General features: G+C 45.0%; 1 protein-coding gene across 1 annotated transcript in view; it reads right to left on the reverse strand.

Annotated features, from left to right (window-relative positions):
• Positions 1-18,201, reverse strand: part of LOC147448089 (uncharacterized) — a 64,277-nt gene extending 46,076 nt beyond the window's left edge. The window contains exon 1 of the mRNA XM_086523952.1: positions 17,971-18,201. Coding sequence (XP_086380078.1) covers positions 17,971-18,113 — 143 coding nt within the window. The 5' untranslated portion in view covers positions 18,114-18,201. The remainder of the gene's footprint in view (positions 1-17,970) is intronic.
• Between the last annotated feature and the right edge of the window lie 1,869 nt (positions 18,202-20,070).

The following is a 20,070-nucleotide window of genomic DNA, read 5'->3' on the forward strand; positions in this document are numbered from 1 at the left end:
CAATTCTCTAGAGAACTTGAAGCTGACCTAGCCACCGGGCAAACTCAAAAAGTTGTACCTCCCATTGGTGCTTTTTCGGTTGCCATCCAAGGGTACCGTGGTAAGGTAAGACTTTCACATCATGAAGTCGGACAATTGTGATGCTCTTTTGGGCACGCCTTGGCACGACAAGAACGATCCGATCATCCGGATCCGGAACCGCACCATCACTTTGTGGGTAAAACGACAAGCGAGTCGTCCTTAAAGTTCGATTGACAGAAACCAACCCCAAATGATTTTAAGATTCAATTGAATTAAGATACTCCTTGAACTTTGTTTGACAACGCTGTTTGAAATATCGTTTGAAATACAGATGATCCAAATTCGGAACCGCACCATCACTTTGTCAACCCCAAATGATATATATATATATATATATATATATATACCTAGATGAATCCAGGATAAGCCCAGATTCACCCTTAAAGGAAAGTGCAAGGTATACACCCATGGTAGTCACCCACAAGACAATATAACCATCAGCTCCATCATGCATAGTATTGACTAAATACCACGACATCCCCACTAACGTCGTCAGTGCCCAATAGTGGGTGTAGCACTAGGTACTAACATATGCTCCCAAACACAACACACAACACATGCACACACACATGAGCATACATCAACACAAAGTTCAGCGTACTGAGTTTCTGTCATGACTCCGGAGATCAAGGGCAAACTCAGCCATAATGAAGCCTAGCACTAAAAGAAGCAATAAATCGAAAAAATTAGCACAAAAATGAGGTAGTTGATAGGACATACGCACCACAAAAGATAGAAAGAATTAGCACAATGTCGTAACTCGGACGAAAACTTCACAATGTGAAGTCTGCATGTCCGCTATACGACTAAAACATATACCTAGATGAATCCAGGATAAGCCCAGATTCACCCTTAAAGGAAAGTGCAAGGTATAGACCCATGGTAGTCACCCACAAGACAATATAACCATCAGCTCCATCATGCATAGTATTGACTAAATACCACGACATCCCCACTAACGTCGTCAATGCCCAATAGTGGGTGTAGAACTAGTGTCACGTGACACATCCAACCCTATGTGTCCGTGGACAAGCTACAGAACGACGAGGGTTCAATCAATCCAGTCAATCTAGATTAGCAAGTGATCTGGCACTTTTGTGAGTCTATTCGTAGACCGTGCATGCCCAGACACTTAGTGTAGATGCATATCCTCTGGTTGCACACAACATGATCATAAGCATTCCCATCAGAATCCTTCAAGGGAATTGTCCAGTGCATTTAGCCTATTTTCCCTATTTTTGACATGTTTCACTTCTTATTTTTAAAGTGACTTTTGTTGGAAAGTAGATAGGGCAAATTGAGTAAAAGTTCGTATATAAGCAAACCTAGACTAGCACTAATTGGCAGAAGAGGCAGCAGGAGCCCAAGCTCAACAGGCAACTTCTCAGCAAGACCCTTGGTGGACTTTCCTCCAAGCAGAGACCCTCTCTCCCCTAGCGTTTTCCATCAAGCATCATCGCCAGGAGTTCCCACAACCTAGCGTTTTTGCAACACACAGACCACAGGCCTAGCGTTTTTGATCCCAAGCGTCACCGCAAGAATACTCCCAGCCTAGCGTTTTTCAACCCATATCGCCCTCCCTTCTGGCTGGCGATTTTCGGAAATGAAGCAACAGCAAATTCAGCCCTAAAAGACCTGCAGATTCAGCCCTAAAAGACCGGTAGATTCAGCCCTAAGAACATCAGTTTTCAGCCCTACAGTAGATGCAGATTTTCAACCATAAAGACCAACAAAATCAGCGTTTTACATAGCGTTTTCGGCAACAGCAGATTTCAGCCCATAGCGTTTTTGGACAGCAAATAAAAGATAGCAAATTTTAGCCCTTAGGTCGGTTTCGCCATCCCCGTCGTCATCGCCAACATAGCCTAGACTTGCATTAGTCACATGCATTCAGTTTGTACCAGTTTGTGCAATCATAAGTACTCTCGCCGACGAGAGTGGGGCCTTCGGAGGAGGGTTTTACAACATCTCTAGTGTCGTATTTCTCTTCTCTCTCTATCTCTCAGTCTCATACACTTTCACGCACAGTGTCCATTCACTTTGTTTGTGTTCATAGCACTCTCTCATTAAGAACGGAAGGCTCTCCCTTCCATAAGAACAAAAGGAACCTTGAGCACAACTCGGAGCACTCATCTTGAGCAAAGTTCAAACATTCATTCCACTGCACCTAACATTGGTATCAGAGCTTTGGCAGTGTTCTGTATCACTCAAGGAAAGAACCACAAGAATCACAAGGATTTTTTTTGCTTGTTGCGGTCGCACGAACCCAAGTTTGCTTGGGCGTGTCGATTCCTAATCGTGTTTTTGAAGAGTGACAAGAATCCCAAGAAAGAAGGGCTTGTCTAGCCTCCCCTTGTGTCTCTTTTCACTCATTGAGAGCGGACCGTGCACTTAGTGGCCGGCCTATCGACGTGAGGTGGGAAAAAGCAACCTTGGTGTGAGCGCAAGGCCGCCAAGGGGTGCACCCGCGGAAAAGAGTAGAACTCGGGTGAAGAGAAGATCCTTATCAAACACAGATTGCAAGCGAAAGAAAACCTCAAGAACCTCAAGACCCTCATGAACCCAAGACTCTCAAGAACCAAGTTCCTCGTGAACTTAAGAACCAAAGATCATAGTGCATGGTCATCACCCGAAGCGGAATGGATACTTCGCATACAGGTGATGAGCATGAGAGAGGCGACGAAGAGTTCTCCCCACCAAGAGATTTTTCCGACCCTCCCCCTTCTCCATCTACGCCACGAGTTGTACCAACTTACATGGAGGAGATGGTCAAGTCGATGTTGGACATGATGGCCCAACCACAAGAAGCCAATCGCGAAGCGAATCGAATTGCATTGACACAACAAGGAGCAAATCGCGTTGCTTTAGAATGCGAGCGCGATGAACGAAACGAAAGAAAAGGAGGAACGGGAAGCTCAAAGAGCGGCCTTGGAGGCCGAGCGTGAGGCTCAAAGAGACCTCCGCACTCAAGAATTGGTTCGACAAGTACTTGCCTCAAAGTCCGAACCAGCCAAACATCGTGGGAGTTCCTCAAGTGGCGCAAGCCACGATGCGGATTCCAACAACCCAGTCACAGAAAAGTTGACTTTCAGTAAGTATGATGGTAAGATGGATGCTACGGTTATTCATTCTTGGTTGCATCAATTTAATGCTTATTTTAATTTTTGTGACAACTAAGAAGAGAGGGAATAGCAAGGTTTTGACGGTAGCTATGTATCTTGCCAGTGATGCCATCAATTGGTACCACGCATGGCAAGAGGCACAGTTAGCCGCGCACCTAGAGGAAGCCGACGAATTCACGCCCCTTTTCTTCAATTGGGTTGATTTCCAAGACAAGCTCAAGGCGCGGTTTATGCCACCTCAGTACCCCGCACGATTGAAAGACGATTGGCGCGCTCTCAAGCAAAATGATATGCCGGTTATATCTTTTTCTAATCGTGTTTTGCAGCTAGGTACCCAATTACGCAAGTCGGATGATGAACGCAAAGAGGCATTCCTTTATGGATTGGACGAGTATATCAAGTACGATGTCGAGGTGCTCGATCCAATCGATCTCAACAAGGCAGTAGCGATTGCTCTCGCACAGGAGATGAAGCACAACAAGGGAAAGCCTAAGGAGAACAAGGCTTCCACAAGTATCTCGCAAACTTCTCAGAACCCTCAGCACGGTAAGAACGGTAAGAATGGTAAGAACGGTAACTCTTCTAACCAATCTTCCAACAGTCTCTCAGAAAAGAATTCTTCCAATGAACCTAAGGGTAAGGCTAATACAATTGCTAAACCTAAGCTCACTCCAGATGAAAAGGTAGCACAAGGAATTTTAGGAGAATACATCACGTCGGAAGAGCAAAGCACTTATTCTAAGGAAGGTCGTTGTTTTCATTGTCACATTAAGGGTCACATAAAAAGAACATGTCCTAAGCTTGAATCGAATGAATCTAAAGAATCCACACAACCCACTTCCTCTGTTAATGCAATTAATGATAACACGAGTGTGCCCCAAGTTTCTCCTGACCCTCCCATTGATGATTCTCTCATTAAATGTTATGGTCATATGACGGAGCACCGTTTTGTCATATTGTTTGACCCAGGTAGTATGCATGATGTGATAAGTCCCTCTCTTGTTGAGAGAGTCCGCCTAGAGGTTAGTCAGAAATCTCCTCTCGAGGTCTCTGGCTTTGTTCCCGGTATGGACTCTCTCATCACACAAGAGTGTCTAGTGTATTGTTTTCAATTCAACAAGCTACTTTCCGTAGAAAATTTTTAGTCTCTCCTCTCTCAGGATGTGATATGATTTTGGGCATTCGATGGTTTCGTGAGCATAACCCTCTCATTGATTGGGAGGCTAACACTTTCACTCTCAATGCCAAAAGTGACTCTCCCATTATCATTCGTGGAGAGGAAGTTGTTCATTCTAGAATCCTTCAGGGAAATTTTCCAGTGCATTTTTTGACATTTTTCACTTATTATTTTTAAGTGACTTTTGTTGGAAAGTAGGTAGGGCAAATTGAGTAAGTTTGTATATAAGCAAACCTAGACTAGCACTAATTGGCAGAAGAGGCAACAGGAGCCCAAGCTCAACAGGCAACTTCTCAACAAGACCCTTGGTGGACTTTCCTCCAAGCAGAGATCCTCTTCTCCCCTAGCGTTTTCCATCAAGCATCATCGCCAGGAGTTCCCACAGCCTAGCGTTTTTGCAACAGGTAGCCATCGCCAACAAACCACAGGCCTAGCGTTTTTGATCCCAGGCGTCACCGCAAGAATACTCCCAGCCTAGCGTTTTTCAGCCCATATCGCCCTCCCTTCTCGCTGGCGTTTTTCAGCAATGAGGCAACAGCAAATTCAGCCCTCAAAGACCAGCAGATTCAGCCCTAAGAACATCAGTTTTCAGCCCTACAGTAGATGCAGATTTTCAACCATAAAGACCAACAAAATCAGCATTTTCCATAGCGTTTTCGGCAACAACAGATTTCAGCCCATAGCGTTTTTGGACAGCAGATAAAAGATTGCAGATTTCAGCCCTTAGGTCGGTTTCGCCATCCCCGCCGTCATCACCGACATAGCCTAGACTTGCATCAGTCACATGCACTCAGTTTGTACCAGTTTGTGCAATCATAAGTAGACCACTCTCGCCGACGAGAGTCGGGCCTTCGGAGGAGGGTTTTACAATGTCTCTGGTATCGTATTTCTCTTCTCTCTATCTCTCAGACTCATACACTTTCACACACAATGTCCATTCACTTTGTTTGTGTTCATAACACTCTCTCATTAAGAAAGGAAGGCTCTCCCTTCCATAAGAACAAAAGGAACCTTGAGCACAGTTCGGAGCACTCATCTTGAGCAAAGTTCAAACATTCATTCCGCTGCACCTAACAACTAGGTACGAACATATGCTCCCAAACACAACACACAACACACGCACACACATGAGCATACATCAACACAAAGTTCAGTGTACTGAGTTTCTGTCATGACTCCGGAGATCAAGGGCAGACTCAGCCATAATGAAGCCTGCACTAAAAGAAGCAATAAATCAAAAAATTAGCTCAAAAATGAGGTAGTTGATAGGGCATACGCACCACAAAAGATAGAAAGAATTAGCACAATATCAATTGAATTAAGATACTCCTTGAACTTTGTTTGACAAAGCTGTTTGAAATACAAATGATCTGTTTAAACTCGTTTTGGTGCCGATTTGAGAATGCTTGGTTTTTTATGCTATCTTCTAAATATCTTCAGCTTGGGCTTCCCTGAGAGAAGTATTCATGTTTGATGTGAAACCTCTGAACGACGCGTGCCGATGCTTTGGGAAGCGTTTAGTTGTATGCTGGAAAAACTCTGAACGACGCAAGCCAGTGGTATGGGGAGCGTTTAATTGTATTTGGACCCTCCAAGCAACGCAGGCTGCGGTTTGAGGAGCGTTTGGTTGTATCAATCCTCTAAGCTCATGGCCCGGACCTTTTTAGGTTATTTGCGGGGGGAGGGGGGGTGGAGGAGGTAGTCGTTGAGTACCTTCATGCCTAAGACCGTCTATCTAAAAGGAATGCTCAACGCCGCTGTTTGTTATGTCTTGTAATATGTATATGTAATGTGTTGCATCGTGATGTGCCAACCACTGTATATATTTATTTGGGCGAGATTGCCTGGGTATGTAACTAAGTGCATCGAGATACCCCTCTATAGATCAATGGGGTCCGGGTGTGATGGCTAATTTTACTACGCCAAGGTATCAAGAGCCTGATATGGAATGAGAAAACTGAATGACCCTCGGATATTTTTTAATCTAACTTGAGTTGTTTTGCAAGTTTAATCGCGAACGACTACTCTTCTTTCAAGAAGAGATGTCACAAATTGCTGACGTATCAAGCCACTGAAGACCCGGAGGGTTAGGACTCCCTGAGCCTATCTCTAGCCAACCAGCAAATCCTAACTAAGGGGCCTAAACCCTAGCAAATGGAGAAGCAACAAAAGATTTGCCACAAGTGGCCCAAATTGAAAGATTGGTTAGGATTAAAAATCCTAACCCCTAATGTCACCAGCGTGTGACTACTATCTATCCTTTTTCTTGATTTCTTTCTTATTATCTATTTACTTTCACTTTTTGGAAACACCCCTCGGGAAATCTAACTGCCCTGCATTGCATAGCTAGTGTGGAACTGTCCAGAGGGAGTCCAGGCCTGAGGGCAAGAGAGCACTAAGGTTGGACAAGGACTAAGGTTAGCCAAAGTGGGGTCATTGACTAGCCAAAGCGAATCCTTTGCTACAGAGGCCACATTTCAGTTATGGGTGTGGCCACAATGTACAAAGAGGGTCGGATGACCTAGAAAGATACAATGGCAGCATCTCCTAAAATTTAGGGAACTGCTATTTTGGGACCTGAAAATGTGTTTGCGTCATTACCTCCGGAATGACAAGGGGAACATTTTCTTACTCTGCCGTGAAGTCAACTGGGCAACCGGTTGGGAGATTTTTAGGCGGCAACCCTGAAACGGGAAAATGCTTATAAATGTGCCAAGTGGCACCTTCTGGTGCACTTTCCTCATGCAAGAGAAGGGGGCGCTGAATTTTAAGCTGGGAGAGGCTCATTTTCAGATTTTGTCACAGGTTAAGAGCTATGGAGTGCTTGCTTTCCCTCCTATGTACAGTGCGGTGCCAGGAGTGATGCCCTGCACGCTACGCACTGCCCTCTCTCTCCCCTTTGGCAGTATGTTATGCCCCACTAGTGGGCTCTTCATTTGACCAATGTACAGTTGTGTGGGTTCATGCGCGATTGCCGAGGCAAGAGCCTCTTGCACAGGTACTGGATTAGCTAGCGGCTAATCCCCCGCAGATACAGGCGATTCGGAGAGGTTTCACGCTCGAAATCTCGTCCGATTCAAAGGGCAAGTAGCCCTACACGTGCGGGAGCTCGAGGACTTGCTACGGATGCGACCGGCACGCGAAACGGAGCCCGAAACAGTAAATTACAGCCTGCTGTGTATTTTTGCAGGTTTAGGGTTTTGGCCCTAAACGGTCCCTAATACCCCCAAGAGGTTCAGGGATGCGAGGGGACCGCTGTACAGGTGATCTGGCGCATTTTCGGGGCTGAAAACAGAGAATTCAGCGTGCTGCAGATTCTCGCCAGGTTTTGCAAAGTGCCCGTGTGCGTCGGGAAAGTCAGTCAATGCGTGGGAATACTGACTGTGAAGGGTTCTAGTACAGTTATGCTGCCGAAATCACGCCAGAACAATCAAAATTCAGCCAAAGTTGTGCGGGGCAGCTTGGAAAGAACCACAGCGTTTATTCCCTCTTTTAAACAATAAAGAAATACCGAAAGGGGCGCCTAAGTTAGGGGCCAATCTGGTGTCGGTCTTCTCATACAGGTGCATTCTAGCATCTGTATCCCATTCCCCTCTCTTGTGTCACTATAGCGCAGGTATAATAGACGACTAATAATGGGTGAAAGCTAAATCAAGGTTTGAAGTAACGTCTACCGCCCTTTTTGTATTGTGCAGGCCGGTTACACTTAACAACTTACACAAACCGGTTGTGGGGCCTAACCCCTAGAATAAAGCAGATCACAGATACTCAAACACAAATTGCGAAAAGTTGATGGCGTGGTAGGTTGTACGGAATCCATGATTTACGTTGGCTACTTATGACATGGCAACACTGTACTGACAGTGTCACGAAGACGTGGCAACTTTTAACTATGTCACGAGGACGTGGCAACTGCCAACTTTGGTTGTTGGTTTCTTTCCAATGATTTTTGTTTTATTTTTGAGACCCTCTTTTTGAAGTTGCAAATGGTCAGACATTGTATGACCAATGTGAACAATAGTTTCACTCGTAGACGGGAAGTGGGTCGGCACTGGAATTTGTATAGTAAGAGGATGTCTAGGCTCAATCCAAGGTGATGTAGGTCCCCCCGTCGCACTTAGCAAGTTGGTGGAAAGTGAACTTAATAAAGGCATAAAGTCAAGGTGGGATCACCAACAGAAAGTATCCGACAGTGGGGCCACATTGCACTTTTGGATGCGGTCCCAATGAGGATAGATGGTCAGATGACCAGTGGGAGCCCAACGGAAGCATCTCCTAAAAATTAGGGAACTGCTATTTTGGGCCGTGAAATGTGTTCGCGTCATTACCTGCGGAATGACAAGGGGAACATTTTACAACTCTGCCGCCGAAGTCAAGAGGACAACCGGTCGGGAGATTTTTAGGCAGCAACCGCGAAACAAGAAAATACGTGCAATCGTGCCAAGTGGCGCATTTTAATGCACTTTCCTCATGCATGAAGAGCTAGCGCTTATTTTTAAGCTGGGAGGCCCATTTTGCAAGAATTGTCACAAGTTAAGAGCTATGGAGTGCTTTCTTTCCACTCTATGTACAGTGTGGTGCTAGGAGTGATGCCCTACACACTACACACGGATCTCTCTCCCTACGTGCAGTTATGTGATGCCCCACAAGAGGGCTCTTCATTTGACTAATGTACAGTTGTGTGGGTTCATGCACAATTGCCGAGGCAAGAGCCTCTTGCACAGGTACTGGATTAGCTAGTTGATAATCCCCCGCGGGTACAAGTGAATTCGGAGAGGTTTCACGTGAGAAATCTCGTCCGATTCAAAGGGCAAGCAACCCTATAGGTGCGGGAGCTCAAGGACTTGCTACGGATGCGACCGGCTCGCGAAACGGAGCCCAAAACAGGGAATTACAGCCTGCTGTGTATTTTTGCAGGTTTAGGGTTTCTATCATAAACGGTCCCTAATACCCCCAGGAGGTCCGGGGACGCGAGGGGACTGCTGTAGAGGTGATCAAGCGCATTTTCGGGGCAGAAAACAAAGAATTCAGCGTGCTAACAAATGCTCTTGCCATGTTCAAGTTATTTTGGGCTAACAAATGCTCCTGCCATGTTCAACAGAGTGATGGACCGGATTTTCCGCTCGCATCAACAGTTTGTTGGGACATTCTTCGATGACATGATAGTCTATTTGAAGAACGAAGAGGAGCATAGGCGTCACTTGACCATTGTGTTCGAAGAGCTGCGCAGTCAGGCTGCTTGTCAATCCTAAGAAAAGTGAATTCTTCTTGGAAGAGATACACTTTCTTGGCCACATAGTCTCAAAGGATGGTGTCAGAATGGATCCCGCAAAGGTCGAAGCTATTAAGACATGGCCAGACTTGAAGACTGTGCACGATGTCAGAAGCTTCTTGGGATTGTGTTCCTACTATAAAAGGTTTATCAGAAATTTGGCAGAGATAGCATCACCTCTTCACGCTTTGCAAAAGAAAGAGGTCACTTTCAGATCGGCCCAAAAAGAGATTTCATCTTTTAGTCTCTTAAAGGAAAAGTTGACTTCAGATTCAGTAATTGTTTTGCCTGATCTCAGGAAGTCATTTGTGGTCCAGTGTGACGCGTGTGGCAGTAGCATTGGAGCAGTGCCGTGATTCATGCGCTTTCTAGCTGGAAGCACTTCCTCTTAGGTGCTAATTTTATTGTCCAAACAGACTATCAGACCTTGCGATACTTCTTGACACAGTCAAAGTTATCCGAAAAGCATATGCGATGGGCAAACATTCTTTCTATGTTCCACTTCTAGATTATGCATGTGGAAGGCAAGAAGAATGTTGTGGCTGATGTGTTATCAAGGAAGCCACAAACTTCAGCTATGTCAATTCCTTATCATCATGAGCTAGATGACATGAAGGAACAGTATGCTACTAATGAAGATTTTGCAAGGATCTTTGAAAAGTTGCAAGAGGGGCAACATCATGAGCACTACCTCCTCAGAGATGGTTTTATAATGATGCATGGCAGACTTTCTATCCATAGGGTTGGATGTGTCACGTGACATGTTTACTGAACCTGCAGATAATGATTCATATACCATCATTCCCTGTTGGCGCTCTTGGAAGATCAAAGATAAAGTCCATAGCAATGCTTTCCCATGGCTTATCCAGAATCGGCAGTGGTTGTAACAGCCTTGGTGCCTTTTGCCTGTCAAACTTGACCTTTTGGCAACTAGGCCATTGCGACATAAGGTCGTGGAAGAGAGTCATGTCCCACCGTATGCAGGGCATCGTGGTATTGATGCGACAGTTAAAGCGGTAGAGACATTCTTCTATTGGCCTACCTTGAGGAGAGATGTGGATGCCTTTGTGCAAGAATGCATGATTTGTCCGTGGACAAGCTACAGCACGTCAGGGTTCAATCAATCCAGTCAGTCTAGATTAGAAGTGATCTGGCACTTTTTGTGAGTCTATTCATAGACCGTGCATGCCCAGTCACTTAGTGTAGATGCATATCCTCTGGTTGCACACAGCATGATCATAAGTATTCCCATCAGAATCCATTAGAATCAGTTACGGGAATTTTCCAGTGCATTTAGCCTATTTTTCCTATTTTTGACATTTTTCACTTATTATTTTTAAGTGACTTCCCAACAAAAGTAGGTAGGGCAATTTTGCTAAGTTTGTATATAAGCAAACCCAAGTTAGCACTAAATGGCAGAAGAGGCAGCAGGAGCTCCCCGCTCAACAGGCACCTTCTCAACAGGAACCATCAAGAACCCCTCAGCACCCCTTGGCGTTTTTGGTCTTCATCATTGCCCACCATCAGCCTAGCGTTTTGGTTTTCATCAGCATCTCCACCTAGCATTGACGATTTCAGCCTTGATCATCGCCGACAGTCCCCCAGAGCCCCTAGCGTTTTCACTAACGCTCCAGGAGCAAATCAGCGTTTTCATTTTCAGCCTCACATGCAGCAGATGGTCAGCGTTTTCAGCCTTCGTGGACAGCAGCAGATTCAGCCATAGCCATTGCAGAAGATCCCCATTTTCAGCCCTCAAAAATGCAGCCAAAACAATCATTTTCAGCCATCAGCCACCGAAATCAGTCCCAGATTTTCAGCCATAGCGTTTTTATGGATAGCAGTTAGAAGACCGCAGATTTCAGCCCTAAAGTCGTCGCCGTCATCCCCGTCGTCGTCATCGGCATAGTCCCCGGTTGCATCAGTCCATTGCATCATCATTGTACCACTTTGTGCAATCAATAAGTAGACCACTCTCGCCGACAAGAGTGGGGCCTTCGGAGGAGGGTTTTACGTCTCTGGTGTCGTATCTCTCTTCTCTCTCTATCTCTCAGTCTCACACACTTGCACGCACAGTGTCCATTCACTTTGTTTGTGATCATAGCATTCTCTCATTAAGAACGGAAGGCTCTACCTTCCATAAGAGCAAAAGGAACCTTGAGCACAGTTCGGAGCACTCATCTTGAGCAAAGCGCAAACAATCATTCCGCTGCACCTAACAAAACAGGCCCATTTTATCCCTGTCAGGAAGAAGATAAAATTTGATTAGATGGCACTCTTGTTTATGTACAATGTGTTCAAGTACCATGGTATGCCACAATCGATTGATAGTGATCGTGATCCTCGCATGACCAATTTGTTCTGGAGAGGATTGTTTGAGAACATGGGGACTACGCTCAACTTCTTGTCTTCGTTTGTATCCACAAACTGATGGACAGTCAAAAGAGGCTAATTCTATTGTCCTAGATCTGCTGAAATGCTATGTGTCAGATAATAAGGACAAATGGGAACAGTATTTGCCTATGCTTGAGTATGCATACAACAATAAGGTGCATTGAGGCACCTTTTAAGGTTGTTGAAGGCGGCAAAAAAGTTCCTCCCATTTTGCATACAAAGGACCAGATCTTTAGCGTAGATCGATATGTTGAGAACATGGATAAAATGTGTAAGAAAATTAAAGTTGCCGTAAAGAAGACTCAGGCAAAGCAGAAAAAGGCTGTTGATCGTCATTGTCGTGAATTGTTGTTATCACCTGGTGATTGGATTCTGTTAAGGTTCGAAAAGGCAAGGTTAAAGAAGATGAAGAGCAAGGAACGGTTGTTTCCTAAGCTCAGCATGCGTTACTATGGGCCTTTTCAAGTGCTTGACAAGATCAACGATGTCGCTTGCAGGCTTCAATTGCCTAATGCGTGGAAGATTCATAATGCGTTTCACGTGAGTCTTCTACGACGCTTCATAGGTGATGTGCCAGAAGATATGTCAAATGAGGATCAGCCACAAGTTGAGGAACTTGATGAGATCCTGGTACCTGAGCAAGTTTTGGCACATAAGGATAAAAAAGTTAAAGGACAGGTTGCAAGACGCTATTTGGTGAAGTTCAAGAACTATCCACCTATGGATGCAAAGTGGATGGAAGAGCATGAACCGTCAGAGTCACAAAATGTATTACAACTTTACCTGAAGCCTTAGGATTACATCCTACTTATGCCCCAACCCAACGTGTCCAAAGGAGGAGTAATGATACAGCTAGCACATCAAATGTGCATATGAAATCAGTGTAATAGATGGAAATGATAAAAGGATGAAGGTCTCATTAAGTCATTTGTATCTATCTGTTACGACCTTTCTTACAGATACATGCGATGATAAAAGAGTGCTAACAACACAAGATCATCAGTGGCGTGTATTTATGGTATGCAATCGAGGAGGTTTGCGATTTCAAGAGGGGGTATGTCATGAGGACGTGGCAACTGTTAGCTATGTCACGAGGACGTGGCAACTGCCAACTTTAGTTGTTGGTTTCTTTCCAATGATTTTTGTTTTATTTTTGAGACCCTCTTTTTGAAGTTGCAAATGGTCGGACATTGTATGACCAATGTGAACGGTAGTTTCACCCGTAGATGGGAAGTGGGTCGGCACTAGAATCCGTATAGTAAGAGGATGTCAAGGCTCAATCCAAGGTGATGTAGGTCCCCCCGTCGCACTTAGCAAGTTGGTGGATACTAGGAAGTGAACTCAATAAAGGCAGAAAGTCAAGGTGGGATCACCAACAGAAAGTATCCGACAGTTGGGCCACATTGCACTTTTGGATGCGGTCCCAATGAGGACAGATGGTCAGATGACCAGTGGGGGCCCAACGGAAGCATCTCCTAAAAATTCGGGAATTGCTATTTTGGGCCGTGAAATGTGTTCGCGTCATTACCTTCGGAATGACAAGGGGAACATTTTACAACTCTGCCGCGAAGTCAAGAGGGCAACCGGTCGGGAGATTTTTAGGCAGCAACCGCGAAACAAGAAAATACGTGTAATCGTGCCAAGTGGCGCATTTTAATGCACTTTCCTCATGCATGAAGAGCTAGCGCTGATTTTTAAGCTGGGAGGCTCATTTTGCAAGAACTGTCCACAGGTTAAGAGCTATGGAGTGCTTTCTTTCCACTTTATGTACAATGTGGTGCTAGGAGTGATGCCTTGCACACTACACACTGATCTCTCTCCCTACGTGGAGTTATGTGATGCCCCACAAGAGGGCTCTTCATTTGACTAATGTAAAATTGTGTGGGTTCACTCTTGCACAGGTACTCAGCTAGTTGCTAAATCCCCGCAGGTACAGGTGAATTCGGAGAGGTTTCACATGAGAAATCTCATCCGATTCAAAGAGCAAGTAGCCCTACAAGTGCGGGAGCTCGAGGACTTGCTACAATGCGACCGGCTCGCGAAACGGGGCCCCAAACAGAGAATTACAGCCTGCTGTGTATTTTTGCAGGTTTCGGGTTTTGGCCCTAAACGGTCCCTAATACCACCAGGCGGTCCGGGGATGCAAGGGGACCGCTGTAGAGGTGATCTGGTGCATTTTTGGGGCAGAAAACAGAGGATTCAGCGTGCTGCAGATTCTCGCCAGGTTTTGCAAAGTGTCTGTATGCGTCGGGAAAGTCATCTATTGCGTGGGGATACTATCTGTGAAGCGTCCTAGTACAGTTATGCTGCCGAAATCGGGCCAGAACAGGTGGATTTCAGCCCGGATTATGCGGGACAGCTCGTAGGAAATCACAGGTTTTATTCCCTCTGTTAAAATATAAAGAAATACCGAAAGGGGCGCCAATTTGGGGGCCTACATGTTGTCGGTGTCTACTCGGGCATTTTAGCTTTCGAGCCGTGTGTGTGCATAAGTGTTGATTCCCGTCACACGTTCCTTTTGCAAAGTACTCTCTCCCTCTCTGTGTGTGTCTACAGTAAAGAATTTCGAGTGAAAGCCAAAGCCTACCGCCCCGCGGGCCGGTTTCAGACAGCCCTGTGGCCGCCTTGCTTTTGGACTAGATGCTTTTAGAACTATTGCTTTTTCAGTAAGCTGCTTTTGTACAGGCCAAGAGCCTTCAAATACGTGTTGTGGGCTCTCTCTCTTTGGCATTCTACCGCGTGGAGAAGGAGAGCAGAGCCACAGAGTTGTACCTTGTTGAAACAATATAAAGAAATACCGAAAGGGGCGCGGCAAAAGTAGTACACATGGACCCGGCCAAAATTGAGACTATCCGCGATTGGCTGACCTAAAAAATGTTCATGAAGTTCGGAGCTTTTTGGGCTTGTGCTCTTACTATCGGCGGTTCATTCGGAAGTTTGCAGAGATAGCTTCACCTTTGCATTTATTGACTCAGAAAGGGGTCCCTTTCTCGTGGGGACCGACAAGGTGACTGCTTTTCAGACGCTTAAGGAAAAATTGACTACTGGACTAGTGTTGGCTTTGCCAGATTTGCAAAAGTCATTCAAGTTTATTGTGATGCCTATGGTCGTAGTTTGGGAGCGGTCTTGATGCAAGAAGGCCATGTGATTGCTTATGAAAGCACAATGTTTTCACAGCCAGAATTAGTAGCACAAATCTATCAGAAAGAGCTATTGGCAATGATCCATGCTCTTACACAGTGGCGACACTATTTACTCAGAGTCGATTTCACAATTTTTACAGATCATTAGAGTCTACGCTACTTCTTGTCACAGAAGCAGCTTTCGACTTCCAGATTGTACATGTTCAGGGACAGAAAAATTTCGTGGCACATACATTGTCTCGGAACCCCCTACTCTTGGCTATTTTCGGGATTCATCACATAAGCTTCGAGGATATGGTTGACTAATACGCCACAGATCCTAACTTTGCGGACATTTTTACTTGGATATCATTGCTCACATATTTCGGTTACATGGCATGCCTGAGACCATAGTTTCCGACAAAGATCCCCGATTCACGAGTTTGTTTTGGAACGCTATTTGGGAGAACATTGGCACGCGGTTGCAATTCTCATCATCATTCCACCCACAGACAAATGGGCAATCTGAGATAGCCAATTCAGTGGTTCTCGATTTATTGAAGTCTTACATCTCTAATCAGAAGACTCAATGGGAAAAATATTTGCCTTTGGTGGAATTTGCCTACAATAACACAGTTCACTCCTCGACGGGGAAGGCGTATTTTGAGGTAATCAAAGGTGCTAAGAAGGTCCCTCCCTTTCTAAGCACTAAAGACAAGATTTTTGAAGCCTGATCAGTATACAAGGGACTTAGACAGCTTTTGCCAAGGTTCGCGAGGCTCTAGAGAAGTCTCAAGCATGGCACAAGAAGGCAACGGATCGACATCGACACGACTTGAAGTTGAAGGAAGATGATTGGGTGCTCTTACATTTTGAGAAGGCACGCCTAAGGAAACAAAAGGGAAAAGAGCGGCTTTTTCCAAAGCTTAGCATGAGGTATTATGGCCCTTTCCAGATTAAAGAAAAGATAAATGATGTATCCTTCAGACTCAAGTTGCCAAATACTTGAGATCAATAAGCAAAAAGACTGGATTTTATTAATTTGGAAATGGCCAAAGTCGATACAACAAGGACTGAGTTGCCCATAGGTTTGACATCTAAGTCCACATCTTTTCCTTTGTTCTTCAATTGAGATTTTCTAGCCGATAAATCGACTAACATATTGTTCTTGTGGTGTCAAGGCATCCCCAAGAGCACATCGCACCCCTAGAGTGGAATGATATGGGAGTCCTTGTGCCAAATATAACCCTAACAACATAGCGAAGCTTGCCAATGATATGCAAGACTGCAACTTCATGCCTTGATGCCGCCAACACTTCGCCCTTATGTGGTCCCATATCTTCGAGTTTTAGAACCAAACTAGCCGCCATCTCTCTAGACCCAAAGTTTGCGTTGGCTTTGTTGTCAAATAAGATCAAGGCTTCCTAATGTTGTACCTCACCGTACCCCACGCTCAACAAAGCTCAGTACTAGCATCCTCGTGATCCTTGGGGGTCTCCATAAAATGTGCAACAAAGCTCAGTACTAGCATCCTCGTGATCCTTGGGGGTCTCCATAAAATGTGCAACAAATCCTGCTTTCATTTTCTCCTTCTTTGCAACTCGTTCCTCTGCGCTTTTGATGTCTCTTGCTTGTCTTTTGGCTTTTCCTCTTTCCTTAAGCACTTTTACCAAAATATGCCAATCGTAACACTTTTCCTCCTTGACGAAATCTGCCTTCTACCCGACGCACATATGAGGAAAAATGGACTTCTTCTTCTATACTAACTTCTTACCCTTCCTTCTTCCCTTTGGAAGTCCTTGTCTAAGCTATGACTTGGATGTAGGAGCAAATGTCAAGAAGCTTGTATGTAAAGAATAGCCGCCCAAAGCAAGGTCCATGAGTTGTTGGATGTTGTAAGACCTTTGCTTAGAAGATAACTTTGTATCTCGTCAAGTAAGCCACAATAATATCGCTCTCTCTGTTCTTGAAAGAAGCCACTGGTAGAAAAGTGTCCAAAAACCTCTGGTTGTACACTAGAAGTGTCACTCTCTATCATTGCGAGATGGTTCTAGGCCTGCCAAACGGCCTCGTACTTGGATGTCAACCACAGTGGAAAAAATAGCCACTTAAACCCCACCCAATTGTGAGGTGTCTACCCATGTAGCGAAAGTGTTTACGACCAATCAATTTGGAAGCTTTTGTAAAGTTGTCTCCTGAGAAAGCTGTATCAAATTGTTGAATAAAGGCAATGCCTTATTCGTATCTCTAAATCCGGAGAACACATTAAATGTGACACTGTCCTCTGTCTTTGAAGTCTTTCTTTGCTCGTCTCCGCTCCAAATAATCGTGTTTGTCAGCCATATAACATGGCTTCGTTACGCCCAAAAGTCGTCCCAAAAGGTAAAGGAAAGCCATCATCATCTTCCTCCTCTTTGTCTTCATCCTCATCCTCATAGTCATCATCCTCTGCGTAATCATAGCATTTTTTGTGTTTGCCAGATAGTTACAAGGCATGGCAGGCGAAAAGTTGTACCAAGCGACTAGGCTGCCACATCCACATCAACACCATGTCATCAGTTGCGACGTCATCAGCAGCAGCCGATGAGACATATCCTGTGTATCTTCAAGTATTTGTGAAATCAAAAAGGCCTAGTTTGCATGTAACGACCCTTACATCGTGCAAATAAGCACTAAAACACGAAGGCCAGGTACGGAAAGGAGTGTACCCCTGGAGAAATGACTCTAGATGATCGTTCCTTTGCTGTTGAATTGGTGTAAATCAGAGAGAAGAAGAGAAGAGGACAATAGAGAAAGAGAGAGCACCGGATTAACTGATCTTTTGGAACTTCAAATGGGTTCTTGTATATAGAAGCCGTTCGTGAAGCATCGCCTCTACCCACGGAGCCCATCTCTGCAAGGTTGCCAGTACGCTCCACGTTCTTCGTGGCTTCGGTCGAAGACAGCATGTCTTTGAACCCAGCTCTTCGCTTTAGCTGTTTTGCATGTTAGGCTGGGTTGAGACAAAGCCACCAATAAAATGTAGTACGACGGGAGGGCTCGCCTCAGGAATAAATAACACATAGTATTAAAGAGGGGGGGGGAGGTTTTAAAGGGATCGAAGACAAAGAAGTACGTGCACGAAAATCGGAGAGGTTGCAGTCGTAGATGGGCACTTAAAAATTAAACTCGACCACAAACTAAATCTGGTCACAGATTAAACTCGGGCAGCGCTTATGTTTTAATAATAAAACCCCAAAAATCTGGGCCATGGGTACAACATGTGCACGCGGGTGGGATGGTTACCCCATGCGTCACAATCTGGGCGACGAGGCCCTGAGTTCAAATCGAGTCGTCGCTCGAGTTTCTTTTCGCGTTGACTTGTCGCGCGTCCGGGTTTAATCTGCCTCGGGCTCCCCGCATCCACTTCCGCGCCGTCGATCCCCTTACCCCCCCCCTCTTTAATGTTATATGTCACTTAGTGTCGTGGGAGAGCTCGAAGCGTTTCTACAGACTTGCCGAAGCTTCTTTCACCCACGTGACTATTTGACACCCCCTTGTTTAGGTGGGATTGATGGTCCACGATCTTTGGATGATGTGGATCAATCCGTTTATTCTCAAAACCTACCGCAACTATTTGACGTCCCTTTGTCAGGTGGGATTGACGATCCATAATCTCTGGATGATGTGGACCATCCGTTTATTCCCAAAAATAAAAAGATTCCGGTTGTGTCTTTCTCGCGACCTGAACCTACCACCTCCCGCACCAAAGGCAACAACTCTCCCATTAAGCTATCGTGCGCCACTTGAGATGGGGGTGAGAAAGTAAATAATATGGCAAAAGTGACGAGGTGGAGATCATACGGTGTTCACTTGGAGATCACTTTGGAATGGTAGGGGTTACACAGTGATCACTTTGGAATAGAAGGGTTCACAAGGTGATCACATCTCAATTGGGAATCACTTGATGTTCACACCGAGTTTCCTTGGGGTTCACTTCGATAGTGATCACATCATGATCACTCGAGGATTAATCCACCATCGAACGGCGCAAAACCAATCCCGCCATCCCCAATTAATAGGGACCATTAATCCTACCTGACACAAGGGGTGTCAATTAATCACGAGGGGCTCTCACCCAAGCTTTGGTGGGTTCAGAAGGAGAATTCTGATGTCGCCCAATTGGTGTGAGCCAGCATGAAGCCTTCCTCTCTATCCCCGGATCATCAGAACCAAGCCTTATATTCCACTCTCGATATAAATGTCGTAAGGCATGAAACCAAAAAGAAAATAACAATTTTTTGTAGAAAGAAGCGTGCTAGGATCTCCTTTAAGAGTTAATGTTGATGATGAGTTTTAACATGAGCTATTTTCTCAACTCAAAATAATAATTAAATTGATATGAGTTAAGGTATTCCTCTTGTTTTTCTATAAAGTAGCATGATAGTGTGTTGAAATTAGGGTTGCAAGGAAACACATACAGTTTGGAGAAGATGAAGAAGCTCAAAGCACACTACAAAGAGTACATAGCTTAGTGCACAAATGGAAAGATCAATTAGCCCTAGAATGATGGGCGTATATACAATGCACCGAGGGAAAAACCTCTTGGTGGGGGAAAAAATGCCCCGGTGGTCCTAAGTGTGTTCTACCACATATATGGTAACAAATCCCCCCCTAGGAGTGATGCGAAGAACAAGAGCTGGCACATAGTATATAGGGAAGTGCCATGCCCTGAGGACATGATCCATCCACAAAGGGGAGCAAGCCCAAAGCTTTTTGGAAAGCTTCAAGCTTCTCACGAGGCAATGCCTTTGTGAACAGATCTACAAGGTTGTCATGTGTCGCCACATAAGCCAAGTTGATCTCTATTGCTGAGAGTCTCTCTTTGACATGATGATAATGCACCTCAATGTGCTTTATGCAAGC

This window comes from Adiantum capillus-veneris, chromosome 11, assembly GCF_014529385.1.
Source record: "Adiantum capillus-veneris isolate H3 chromosome 11, ASM1452938v2, whole genome shotgun sequence".
NCBI classification, from domain to species: Eukaryota; Viridiplantae; Streptophyta; class Polypodiopsida; order Polypodiales; family Pteridaceae; genus Adiantum; species Adiantum capillus-veneris.